Source organism: Frankliniella occidentalis, unplaced genomic scaffold, assembly GCF_000697945.3.
Source record: "Frankliniella occidentalis isolate FOCC.00 unplaced genomic scaffold, Focc_3.1 Scaffold226, whole genome shotgun sequence".
NCBI lineage: Eukaryota > Metazoa > Arthropoda > Insecta > Thysanoptera > Thripidae > Frankliniella > Frankliniella occidentalis.
Genome location: NW_026267352.1, coordinates 35,588 through 48,641, shown reverse-complemented (window position 1 = coordinate 48,641; position 13,054 = coordinate 35,588). Strand labels below are relative to the sequence as shown.

The window sequence follows — 13,054 nt, the reverse complement described above, 5'->3', positions numbered from 1 at the left end:
AGATGGGAGGAAGGAAAGGTACGGGGGGGGGGTAATTGGTGAGTACTTTCGTTTGACTCTGTTGCTCCTTGCTTGGGACAATTCGAGAGAAGATGCGATGCGGCTAGCGCGCGCGGGTAGGGACGGGGAAGGCAGAGAGGAAAAAATAATAAAAAGTGGCAGCTGACTGACTGGTCAACGAGGAAGCAGCCTCAAAGAGGGACCACACAGGAGTCCCCCGGGCGGGGCTCCTCCTGCTGTGAACAGGTTTGCGCGGACCAGCGCACTCTGGCGCGCACTGCTTCCAGCCCGATGCAGGACGGGAGTTTAAGAAGCACACTCTATTGACCCCCCCCCCTTTTCCATTTTTTTGGTTTTAATCTTTTTCGCGGACACAGTTGGTGGGCGAGGTATCGGTCGAGCTCGTCGTGGAGGGCAAGAGGAGGCGCTTCTTCCCCCACTCCTCGAGACGCTCGGAGACGCTCCTCTGTTCCTCCACGACGATGCCATTCTTAGTGGAAGTACAGTCTTATTTAACCTTTTGCAGAGTGGCCGGAGTGGCGTCGCCACCGCCACGTTGCTCTTGACAGAGGGGAGGGGAAGGGTAGGACAATCAGACATGAGATGCGGTGGTTGGCTAGATTGCCAACTCGGTAGGCTTGGTCTCGTCTTCTGCCCGTGACTATGACTCCTGACGTCCTGCCTCGGGTAGCTGCAGGTTGCTGTGCCCGGTCCCCGGTCTCGCCCCGCCCTTCCAGAAGTTCAAGGTTGCGCTCGATCACATTTTCTTCTCTGCATGGGAAAGGGATATGGGAGCGGGCGGCCCGCCTCGTCTCGTCACTGTGTCTGCCCCGCGGCGCACACGCCCAAGAAACACTTTGTAGTTGGACTGTACCGCGTGGGCGGCATCTTTCCAGAAAGAACATCCGTTTTCTCAAATTCTGTCGGCAATAAAGCATTCCTGGAAAGCAGAAATGAGGAAGAAGAAAACGGAATCACTATGACCTAACATGGTGACTTCCGTTTTCTTGTTCCCTTCATTCTTCTGCATGTCAGCCTTGCCCATAATGGCATGTTCAGGCAACCGGGCGCCTGCGAGACTCGGGGTAGGCCACCCCGCAGGACACGCATGCACTGCAGGGGAGATGTTGCCTACCTACTAGGCGCTCCAAAAGCTTCACTGTAAAACAAATCTACAGCATTAACTACAGTTTCAAACTGCTAATTGGAACAACGGTGGTACTCTGTTAAATTTTGTGCTCGATCCTACGGTGTGCGATGTGGAAGTACAGTCCATCACCGTTAAAATCCATTGTAGGCCGCAGGAGAGTGCGCAAAATTTAAGGTATGCAACCGTTATTTACATGAACAGTTTAACACTGTTGTACATGATGTGGATATTTTTTTACAGTAAAGCATGAGAGAATGAACTTGGTTGGTTCGCAAATAAATGTCTCCGCTAGGGGGCCGCAAGGCGCTGTGGTTAATACTGGTAGGCAAACTCTCACGACACAACTACGAATTTTAAAAAATATCCCACGGGGATCGTTTGCCACCCTGTGACAAGAACGAAAGGAGAGCCTGCAGGGGGGTCCCGGGAGTAGAACCTTGTCCCTGACAGCAAAGCTCTCGGTGCGGCCGCCGCCGACTCCTTGACCAGCGGGCGGTGGGGGCGGCAGCGGTATGACGCGTTCCCGATAGCGAACACGCCGCCGCCGTGCGATATAATCCGATTTAATCAGCTGATAGGCGAGGAGACGTTGCCCCAGTGCATGGTGCGGCAAGAGATTAAGAGCGTGCGGTGAAGACGACCATAGCACACTCACACATACACACTATTATTTGTTGATCGACATATGTTTTTATTGTGCTTGCGGTAAATAACTTGGTGGCTGGGCGCGTGGGTTGCGGGCAACCACCGCCGCCCATCGACATGACGTCGCATTGGCGTGGTCCGAAGTCAAAGTTGAAAGCAAACTAATTTTAGCCAATGCGAGAAAAACACGAAAATGCATGGCCTTCTGTGTCACTTTAGGACTGAAATAGTCCAAATGGATACCGACCGCGCTGCCACGCCTCTCGACTCGGACCCGACTCCCCTACAGCCCCGCCCCCTCCCTCCATTTGCGCGATGGGCGCGTGACCCTTGACCCGACCGAGCGAGCCACTGCTAGTAAATGGAAAGGACATTACAAATCTGCAATGACGTCACGACTGGCGCTGACCGCTGACGTGCCCACCCCAGCTGAGCCCCCTCCCCCATCCCAGTGCCGTGTCGGGCGGCGCCTCAAGTCAGAAAAGGTAGAGATACACGGCCGCACGTGCCCCTGCAAAGAGAGGGATACCAGGGACACCTTTCCCCGCCATCTTCAAGGGTTCCAATTCCAGGGGACAGTGAACACACCCCTGTCTGAAAGGTCCTTTAACAGGCATTTGCCGGACACTATACCACATAGCATTTACACTATGCCAGTGTGGGACGAGATACGATTTAACTTAGCAGATACATTTGCATGTTCGAAAAGCAGACTCCTTGAGTATCCCTTCTCTCCCTCCCTCGCTGGCCCCCGAAGAGTCTCCAGGTCCAGGGCCAGGGTCTCTTCCTCACCCCCCCCCCCCCTCCTGCCCAGTCCGCTCCAAGGTGAGCAGGATGTTGTACAGCAAGCGGCAGCAGCGTAAGGACGAGGTGAGGTCCAAGCGACTTGCTTTAGGGGGTGGGCCGACAAAATCCGTCCCATTCAATCAAAAAAAGAACAAAAATTACATTTTTTTTTTTATGATGCCGGTCATCAGAATGACTCAATGACGACGGTAATGGTGGGAGTACAAGATGACCAGCCCTTGCAATGGGACCTAGTTCATCTAAAACGACCCCCCCCCCACCAAAAAAAGAAAAAAAAGAAAAAGGAAATCCTGCACTGATGTATGTCGTGAAAGTTTTGGACACATTTTGTGAGCATAAGTTTTTGTTTTTGTTTTGGAGGATCTGTCTGTCTGTGGTTGTCAGTGACACCCACACCCACTTCCATCGGTCTGCATAGTTGCATAGGAAGGGGTTGGGGGCTAGGGGGCAGGGGATCAAAATATACAGCGGGTGAATCAATAATCCGTACACCCGCCTGTCTCCTGCCTGGCGGCCGATTATGCACCGCCACGCCTGCGCCGCCGTGCCTCCCAAGCACTTTGAGGTTGAGGGGAGTAGAGCGGAGTAGAGCCAACCGCTTTCGAAACCCCGTTCGGATCAAAGTTCGACTGCCGGGGCGAGGTGTGGCGGGGCGGGGCGTGGCGGGGCGTGGCGGCGGTGCACTCAAGCCGAGGCGGGCCGTGCCCTGTCCTGTCACCACCACACCACCTGTGAACAGTCTTATACAGGCTCAGCAGGCTCAGCAGAGGAGCTCGACGGGACACATTTTGAATCGCTGCGTCGATTCGAGAACACCAGTTTTCGGACCGGGAGGACTGTACTGCAGGGTTGTCATTCGGGTAGGTCCCGGGACTCAGATCGCGTCCGCAAGCCGTGTACAGTTCAATCGCCCTCGGGCCCAGGGCCAGGTCAGGTACCCGAATAAAAAGTCTTACTTTTGACATCCACTGAGCGTGGAGTATAGTGAACGCAGGTTGCCAGAGACTTAAGTTCGTCACGTAATTCCGCGTAATTCATATTCCTAGGCCGCTACAACGTGACTCAAATGCTTCCGATGTGGCTGACATTGCTCTGAGAGGGACGGGCAATGACAGTTTTAAATAGCATATCGTCTGTTACCAGCTGTTCACGGGTCCGTTATCTGGGCCCACGTATCATAACAGCACGAGAAGGACTGGGGAGGATCAAAGAACGAAGTAGATAGTTCAGAAACTGTCAATCCACGACACAACTGATTGCCAATCTGAATTACCCATATTCGAGATTGTTCTTTTGGTGTTCAGTTTTTTTTCACAAGCTCAGCTCAAAGTTAGTGTTCGATTCCGACACCTTCTGGCAAAGCAAAACAGTCACAACACCGCATTGTCAGCGCGATTTTGTGACTTTTGAGCTTTGGACTTTTCTTTTTATTGTTGGTCGACGTAATATTCCTCCCCAGCAGCAAGTAGCCCACTAGGAAATGAAGTCCTGCTCAAGTTTACAACAGACAGAGGTGATCAGACTTAATTGGAGGAGACTTCTTCATCAGCAGGCTAATAATATGAAGACTAATGGCTACACGTGGTGAGGCCGGTAGATTGGTTGGAGAAGCGGGAAAGGGGAAAATGGGGGGGCAGAGGTCCGCGTGGCGCCTGGCCCGCACGTGGAGCGAGTAGTATCGAGCGAGTGGTAATCGAGCGAGTGGTATCGAGCGAGTAGTATATCAGCTCGGGTCAGAATGTTTAAAATTTTGTCGTATTTATTTACGACTCTTTTTTATTTTGTTTTGTTTGCAGTGTACCTTGTAATATAAACAGTCCATGACGTTCCATGACGACATGGTTTCGCAGAGCAAATTTCAAATCTTTCAGGTCTCTCGCGCCAGGAATGACAGGGGCCGCGATCGGCCCTACCCCCCCCCCCCCTCTCCTTTCTTGAATCGCATACCTGGCTTAGACTTCCCTATAGCATTATGGAAGTAAAGACGTCAGTAAGCCGCCCACCCCGCCCCTCCACGCCACGCCGTGCCACGCCAGCGCTCATTGCATTGTCAACATGCAAGGTCAGAGTCCCAAAGTATAGGAGGCGGGGCGGACGGGAGGGGGGGGGGGGACGAGCCAGCCAAATCATCAGACCCGTCTGTCGCGGGGGGGCTGGTGGGTGGGGGAGTTGGTGGAGCCAGGCGAGAGCCGCAAAATTAGCGAAATACAAAGTTGTCGTCATCGGGAGGATGGCGGCAGCGGCCGGGGCTGCCACGTGGCCGGCGGGCGGGTGCGGCGCGCCCGGGCGTGAGGGGCGTGAGGGGCGACCAAGTGTTATTGTTTACAGCGCCGTGACGACATGCGACGCCGCGACGCCCGACCCCATATCGCCACCCAAGTGTCACCGCGAGCGAAGAGACGTGTATGCTCCCGTAATATGCCGCGTAATAAAGCATTCCGGCCAGCAGGGCTGTTAACGTTACATTTTAAAAGTAACGCGTTGCGTTACGCGTTATTTCGGAGCTACGTAACGGTAACGCGTTACCGTTACAGCCCTAGCAGAAATGTAACGGTTCCGTTACGTTATAACGTGTAACGGCGTTGCGTTTTTCCAAAAAAATCAGAAAAATTGAAAAAATGTGTATTTTTCAACAAAATTTGTTTGGAAAGATACAACTATTGCCGTACATTACTATGCTAACACCCAGTATAATTTGTGCACACAGAGCAGGACTAACTTCTCAACATTTTCTTCGCCAATGGAATTTCGGAAATAAGAGAGGGAAAGTCCTGCTCTGGAGAAGAAGCATTCTACACTGGCACTCGACAGCAGCCCAGTATTTACGCGTCGTTCGTTACCTTGCCGATTGGTTTGGTGGCGTGGGGGCCGTCAAACGCGATGTTGTGATGTACTGGCGGTAACGGTAACGCCGTTACACGTTACTGGGGTCACGTAACGTGTAACGCGTTACGTTACCGCCCTCTGACAAAATGTAACTCGTTCCGTCACCGTTACAGTAACGGTAACGGTAACGGCATAACGTCGTTACTCCGTTAAGTAACGTTAACAGCCCTGCCGGCCAGCTAAAATGCAGAATAATGCGAGGAAGAAGTAAACGGAAATCCCTATGCTTTAACATGGGGACTTCCGTTTTCTTGTTCCCTGCATTCTTCTGAATTCCAGCTTTACCGGAATTGGTAAATTAGCGGTATATCGATACATTTTAAGTAACGAAAATATGAGGGAAGCGGAGTGAGGGAGGGGGTATTTATAAATTCTCCCCATTGGATGATTTGTTGAGGGGAGGAGGGGGTAGCAGTGCGATTAGAAGTGGAGGTTGAAGGTGGCACGTCACGTCACGTCAACGCCGAGGTGTTTCATGTCGCGAGGACCTCGCCGAGGACAACCACACACCGTCACATTATACACATGTCCCCCTTATCACTTCCTCCCGTCTCCTCTTGCAGCCCCCTCTCCTCCTCTCCCTCCTCCCTACCCTCAGGAGCCGTGACGCCGCTCCCCTCAGCCGAGCCGATGTAAGAAATATATATATGCTAAAACAGAACTAAAAGCTCACCATTTCTTTTTCAATAAATAGAAAAGGAAGTACAATAATTTGTATCCATGTTCACATATATGTACTCCCATTTATCAGTGGTGTCCAGTGGCGCAAGAACGCAGCGTCAGACTGCATGTCGCCGTTCGTGATGCCTCATCGCTGCGACGGGAGCGGACGGGAGCGGACGGGAGTGGGACGGCATCCGTCACAGGCGTGGGGGGGGGGGGGAATACTACGTAGATGTATGTCAATACCAAGCAGACACGCCAGCAGCAATAATTAGACAACGGCCGCCGCATATTCACCCTGACTCCGTGCGGCGCCTCCACGGAAAACGGCTTCGTCCGCATCAGAATGATGACGGGGTCAGTCAGGCGGCGGCGGCACCCGCCACCTCCTGTTTCACGGTGGAGTGCGCTCCCACACACACGCGCCCAGACTCATGCTCAACCCAACCCTCCACGGGAAATTAGTAAATAAATACGGACGCTAGATCGTTGGCACCGTCACACTTTTTGTAAAGAGTTATGCCAGATCAGGCAAATTCCAAACGCAATATACGACGCGTGTTTAGTGTGGGCTCCAGCTGTACGCCTGCCTCACAAGCGAAACTCGTAAACCTGCGCCGAGGTGTTGCCTAGTAGGAAGGCGCCAGCGCTAGGTGCGCAAGCGTTGTCCTGCCCATCAGACGGCAGTCAAGTGCTTCTTTGGTCGCCCCCGCGGCTCGTTGCTGGGCAGCCCCAAGACCAGACGCTCTGCTCGCACCGCTAACGCTCCCCGCTGGCTTGTTGCCGTGTTTACGTATCGAGTCGTCGAGGGCGATCATCTGACTCGCGTCGTCGTCGGGATTCGCTTTACTGACGCAATAATCTCGCTCACAATCAGGCCCTCGCGGCGCCTCCCTGGTCGCGTGGCTCTGCGGCGAGTGGGGGGGGGGGGGGGGGACTTCGCACCCGCGACCTGCGCGGCCGGACAAAAGGTACAGTACGTCCAGAAAAGCGCGCTCTTTTGTTTCTTGGCGCAAGAAACACCGACACAGCAACAGGTATAGCGGCACGCACTGGTTCGGGCAGTTAATTATCGACGTGCAAAGTACACAAGCCTCATGGGCACTATTACACTAGGGAAAGTAAAAGACCCTGAACCCCACACTACGAGTACCATGGTGTACTTTGGCATGGACTTGTATAGAGTGTTTTTGCCAAAGATTCCCTATGAGCACATTTCTTGTGCCTAGAGCGCGATTTTCTGGGAGTCAAAAAAAAAAAAAAAAAAAAAAAAAAAAGAACTATGAGGCGTGATAGGTATAATTTTTGAGCGCGCGACTTTCGTTATACTTATTGCTGGAGTAATTTTTCTAAAGCTATGGGAGTAGTGTATGAATGCCCATAGGACAAGACCGCAGAACCGTAAGAAACCGTAAGGCGGCTCCTTTCCTGCTTGATTCGGCCGCGCTGATCGCGCCGGCATGGCCCATGGCCCGGCATGGCCCGGCGCGGAGGCGAGGCGACCTCCGCTCCAGTTTCCTTCCCACCAGTTGCCGGTGGAGCTGCCGTGCCGGAGATGACGTCACTTCTGCCGGCTGATCGCGCGGCCGAAGAGTCACGCGACTTAATCGACGCGCCGCGAGTGTGAGAGGGAGAGGGAGAGGGAGAGGGAGAGGGAGAGGGAGCGACGAACATCCGCACGGCCTCTCTCGCACTCGCACGCGCACGCCGGACCGGGCCTCCAAAGCATGCTGTCCGCCCATCGGGTCGGCGATGACTAGCACGTCAACGGTCGCGGCCGCTTGGCGTGCCACCAGCCGGCGGTGCCCGGTCCAAAATGTGATTTGCACTGGTTGGACCCGCGTGGAGTCCCCGCCCCCCGCGAGCACGCCGCTGTCACGATATCACGCCGTCGTGTTGCGCAACGACAACAAAAAGTGTCCACGCCGGGCGACAAGAAAGTGCGGCCCAAAGTATAAAGACTACCGCTCCGACACCGCTGGTCCGGTCGCCGATAACACGAATTGAGCTTGGAAGACAAAAAAAGAAAAACAATAAAATGTTGGTGTACTACGGACGGCTTTTGTTGTTGTTTCTTGTCGTTCTTTTGTTGGCGAGCGCGTTCTCGGCATTTTAAATATATTTTTTATGCCGATAAATCAGTAACTATAAATAAACATTCAGATGTGAAAGACAGCTCCCACACAGACAGACAGACAGACAGACAGACAGACAGACAGACAGACAGACAGACAGACAGACAGACAGACAGACAGACAGGACAGACAGACAGACAGACAGACAGACAGACAGACAGACAGACAGACAGACAGACAGACAGACAGACAGACAGACAGACAGACAGACAGACAGAGTGAAAGACAACCACCCGCTCTGGCCTAGTGCTGGCACGGGCCGCCGGGCCCCTTACAGGGACAAGGTCGGCAGTCCCGTTGCGCACAAGTGCGTTCGGGTCGCCTACCCCTCGCCTGCCGGTGGCGTCCGCCGCCCGACCGCCGCCTCCTGGAGGGGAGGGGAAGGGGCTGGCCGCGTTGGCCGTCCGCCTCGCTCGCCGCACTGCCCGACCAGACAGTGATGATAAAAGTGATAATCCGAAGGCATCTCCATCGTGGAATGGCACTAAACCAAGCTATGCCCCCCCCCACCCCCGGTCACCACCCTGCCAGCGTACTTCAGACGAAGTGGCGAGAGAGTCATTTTGGGTCCACCCCGCTGTTCACAAACACGTTATCACCGGGGTTCAAGTCCCGTCGAAAAGGCGCGGCCATACAAGAACAGAGAGAAGAACAATCGAAGTCTGGGCATGACAAGATTTGTGTCAGTAGTACTTGGTAGCAGTGTTACTGTTGCACCACCACAAAGCACAAACGCACACGCGACTGTCACATCCAAGCCACGTCCGGCTGCACCTAAAACACTGAACGTTTACGTTCGGCGTTTGAAGTGTGCGACGCAAGACGGGATTTACACGCGTTGGCGTTCATGCAATCAGTACCGGGTGACCCTGCAACGACCGTGCAAGGAAACACCCGGTTCAACGTCTAAGAACGCAGCATGTAAGTGCAAAATTGCGGTCGATGGAATTCTCATATGATCACAGAACGCGGCTTCGTCGGCTGCAACATGCATGTAAAATGTCGTATATAGTTTTCTTTTTATTACTTCATTGGCCGGAAGAAATATGCAACCCACATTAAAAAATCTTGTCATCGACACAACATTTTCCATCGGCAAGCACTGCCCCGGAGCTGAACACAGCACTGTTAAAAAGAAAGAATTGTCTGGAGCGAATCCCGAATCAAGTTTACCATGCTGTAACTTTGGAACTTATAGGAATCTTGACCTCGAATTTTCTTTGGGACATCTACACTTTATTTTAGTTGGGCCATTTTAATTTCATTGAAATTGAAGCAAATTTATCTGGTAACTCGTAAACGGCTTGAGCTAGTTGAGCTAGGTCAAAACAGACAGCGGATTTGGCTTCACCTCGTTCATAACACTGTGAGATCGCCTTTCGATTTACCCTGACTTGATATTTTATTTTATTTAGCGATAATAAACATTAAACTGTGCACTTTTCCCAATCGATTTTGGCACGGTAGAGGTTAGCTGTGCTACAGATAGTCCGCTTTCAGTCTGCTCTGCGTGCGGTCCAGTACGCGATCAGTCCGTTCTTTTTTGTCGATCTGGCTTTTCTCGCGGACTAGTCCGCTCGCTTTGCGGACTGATGACGGACTGTCCAGCCGGACTCTTGCCGGACCGAAAACGGACTGATGCCGGACTAATATTTTTCGTACGGGCAGTGCGACCGGTGCACCCAGTGCCCGTGGGCTCCACCCATCAATAACCTGAGGGACCGCATATCGTTTCATTAACGCCGATTAAATCCTCCTGAATGAAGTAAATATTTCGTCCCCCTAAAGATTCCCCGCTCGACCATTATTTGCCACCCATTTCGGTGTCCCGCGGGCGAAGACTTGTTTGTAGCGCCGTGGCCGCCGGGGCCGGGATGGCCGCAGGGCCGCGGCTAGCTCCACGCGCCGCCGGCACGCCCCCGGGCCGCCCCGAGCCCTGCGTCTCTAGGCTCCCCCTCCATCGGTTTGCAAACTTGGGGCCGTCAATCGCGTCTGCGGCGGGGAGGGGCGAGGGGCGGCAGCACAACAAAAGCTGGGGGAGCGCATCTCAGACCCTCCTCAGGGGTCCCCAGGGTGGTGCAGGCCAGACCGGAAGCAAACTGGGTCACAACATTGTCGCGCATGCGGAGCACCAGAGTGTACAAGTACAGTGAGGGATGTGTGCTCTGCCTCGGGCGCTGCCTCCCCCTCCCCCGGCATTCCGCGGGAAAAGCAATCACGCGACGTGTGTACGGAGCAAAAGCGCACGGAGGTGATGTTATTATTTGTCGTGGAGACGCCCCTCCCCGACCGGGGCGGCCGCCGCGAGGTTGAGGTCGGCGTCTGCACGCGTGGCGTGGCTTAGACTCATGGAGGTAGACTCCCCCGCCCTTTCTCCGGGCGGCTGCAGGCGGCTTGGGCCGCACGAAGCGAGTTACGACTGAATCAGGTGTAAAGTGAGCTGGTTAGAGACCGTCGACCCGCCCCGCCTCGCCCCGCCCCGCTCCGCCCCGCCCCGCCCACGAGCCGGCTGACGCGAGAGGGCAGAGGCGAGACTGCACCCCGTGACAAGGGGCGGTGAAGGGTTAAGTCACGTGGATTTTCTTCTAAGACGCGTTGTATAAGATACGAGTCGCGGGGTCGGAGTCGGACGTCGATAACGTTAAGCCGTAAGCTACCCACGGTGCTGTTTAGTGTGACTCAAACGTTTCCTTTGGTATCAACAGTAACGACGAATATGTTAATCCCTTTAAAAGATCGTAACGTTATCGGTTGAAGAAAAAATAAAAAGTCAACCGGTGGGGACGCATGGTTACGGATAGGCGTAAAAGAAAGAGAAAAAAACTTTTTAAAAGAATGGAACACGCCGCGCGTGCGACACGTATCTTTAGCATGGTCGTTTCAAGCGATATGGCTCAACAGCGTCTGTCCGATCCACGAAAAGTGGGTCCAATCCGATCGACATTTGGGGTCATATGGCTGAGATAATCGTTATAAACCTCGAGGCAAAATAACGTGTCACCGTGTCGCAATCTAGCGTCAAATTTACGCAAAATATTTACAGACGTATCGCAACGGCCGCGGCGCGTTCGGCACGTGGGCGCGTGGACGCCGGTAGTTAGGCAATCTCCCACCTTCAGGACACCGGAGCGACCGAGTTGCCTACCCTCCAGGCGCCCGCTACGACTTCGGCTCCCCTTCCACTACGTGCTTACGGGGTGCTCAACATACAATGGAAACAAAAGTATGTGAATGTCGCACACTTGTAGGTGTGTGAATATCCATTCATACACTAAGGGGGGCAAACGTATGAATTTTCTGGGGGAAAATTCACATCTTTACCTCTCTAAGTGTATGCACTTATACGAATGGATATTCACACACTTGCGTTTCCAGTGTAATTCGTTTTCACCGGCTTTCTGAAATCTCGTTACTACCGGTTCCTCTCCTGAACGCGCCACCCATTGCATGACACGTTCCCAAACCGTTCCCCGATCTAGATTCGCTTACCGGTAGATCGTTGCCCAACTAACACTGGCACGCACGCACAAATGCGCGAACGGGCTTCGCACACAGGCATTGTACTACGCTTTGAGAGCTCCCTTCCCATTCTCATTCTGGTTCTGTTTTTTCTGCGTTCGGGCCAGCTGTGTCTAGCAGGCGTCACGACCTGGGCTTCAACCACGGCGGCCGGTTTCAGTCGATTAGCCGTGGGGCCCCCGGGGTAGACAGGCAGCCAAACTTACACTGCCCGAGCTCAAAAACTGCAATTTGCGACAATTATCGTTCAGTCCTTTACCCCAATTCAAATTGCTACACGCCGTTCTTGGCATTGTGATTTTTAATCACATTTTGCTCGCACCAATTCCTAACCTGTGTTACCAAAGTAATCTGACGTGAAGTCGGATTAATGTTTAAACAATGTCATTGACGAGTACAGAATCAATAGCCTAGGTTTTGAAGGAAAATCGGAAATAGAAATTCAGACTTTATAAAATCAATACACTTTTGACACTTTTCTGAACCGGTCTTTGAAAACAAATGCGTTACTTCGCGAATTTTTGGGGGAGTTATTTATTTGTGTTTTCTATTGCTGGCACGTCGGAGGAAATTCTTCCCACCCCTAATCCCTCTTCCTCCTCTCGCATTCTGGGCAGTGTACCCCGATCGCCCGGGCACTAGACACGTCCTGCCCGATTGCTCGACTTTCCCTTGTCCTGACTGAAATCACCTCACAGTCACTTTGGACTCACCAGTTTGGGTGGCGGGGGCTGGAACTCGCTGTCGATCATGGCGGTGCCGTTGGGACCAGACTCGGTCAGTTGAGCGCGAGTACGGACTGGCGGCGGGGCGGGTCGGGGCCGGCCCGGCTGGACTGTGGCGAACTGTCAGCTGAGCTGACGGCGGGGGCGGGAGCGTTGGCGACCCTCCTGGGCGGTCCGGGGAACGGCGCTAGCCATGACACATCACAGTGCTGCGTGCCACAGCGTATGCGGGGTCCCGGCGAGGACGTCCTCAGGACGACGACCGTGGAGGGGAGGGCGGCCACGAGAGCGCGAGGTGCAGGGCGGCCGGGATGGCGGCGGGCGCGGGCTTTGGCGGGCGGCTCTGGCGGCGCGTGAGCAAAGGCGGCTCGCTTAGGACTGAAGACGGGACGGGACGGGCGGGACGAGGCGCGACCAGCGCGAGCGACAGCGGGAGGCTCAACCGACCGACTACAGCGAGACGAGACACGGACGGACGCCACCGCGGGCCGGGCAGGAGGCCATGCCGCGCCGCCGGCGAGCCC

At 54.0% G+C, this 13,054-nt stretch overlaps 1 protein-coding gene across 1 annotated transcript in view; it reads right to left on the bottom strand.

Annotated features, from left to right (window-relative positions):
• LOC113210381 (glycerophosphocholine phosphodiesterase GPCPD1) overlaps positions 1-12,978 on the bottom strand; it is a 25,857-nt gene extending 12,879 nt beyond the window's left edge. The window contains exon 1 of the mRNA XM_052272814.1: positions 12,519-12,978. Coding sequence (XP_052128774.1) covers positions 12,519-12,557 — 39 coding nt within the window. The 5' untranslated portion in view covers positions 12,558-12,978. The remainder of the gene's footprint in view (positions 1-12,518) is intronic.
• Positions 12,979-13,054: the final 76 nt, after the last annotated feature.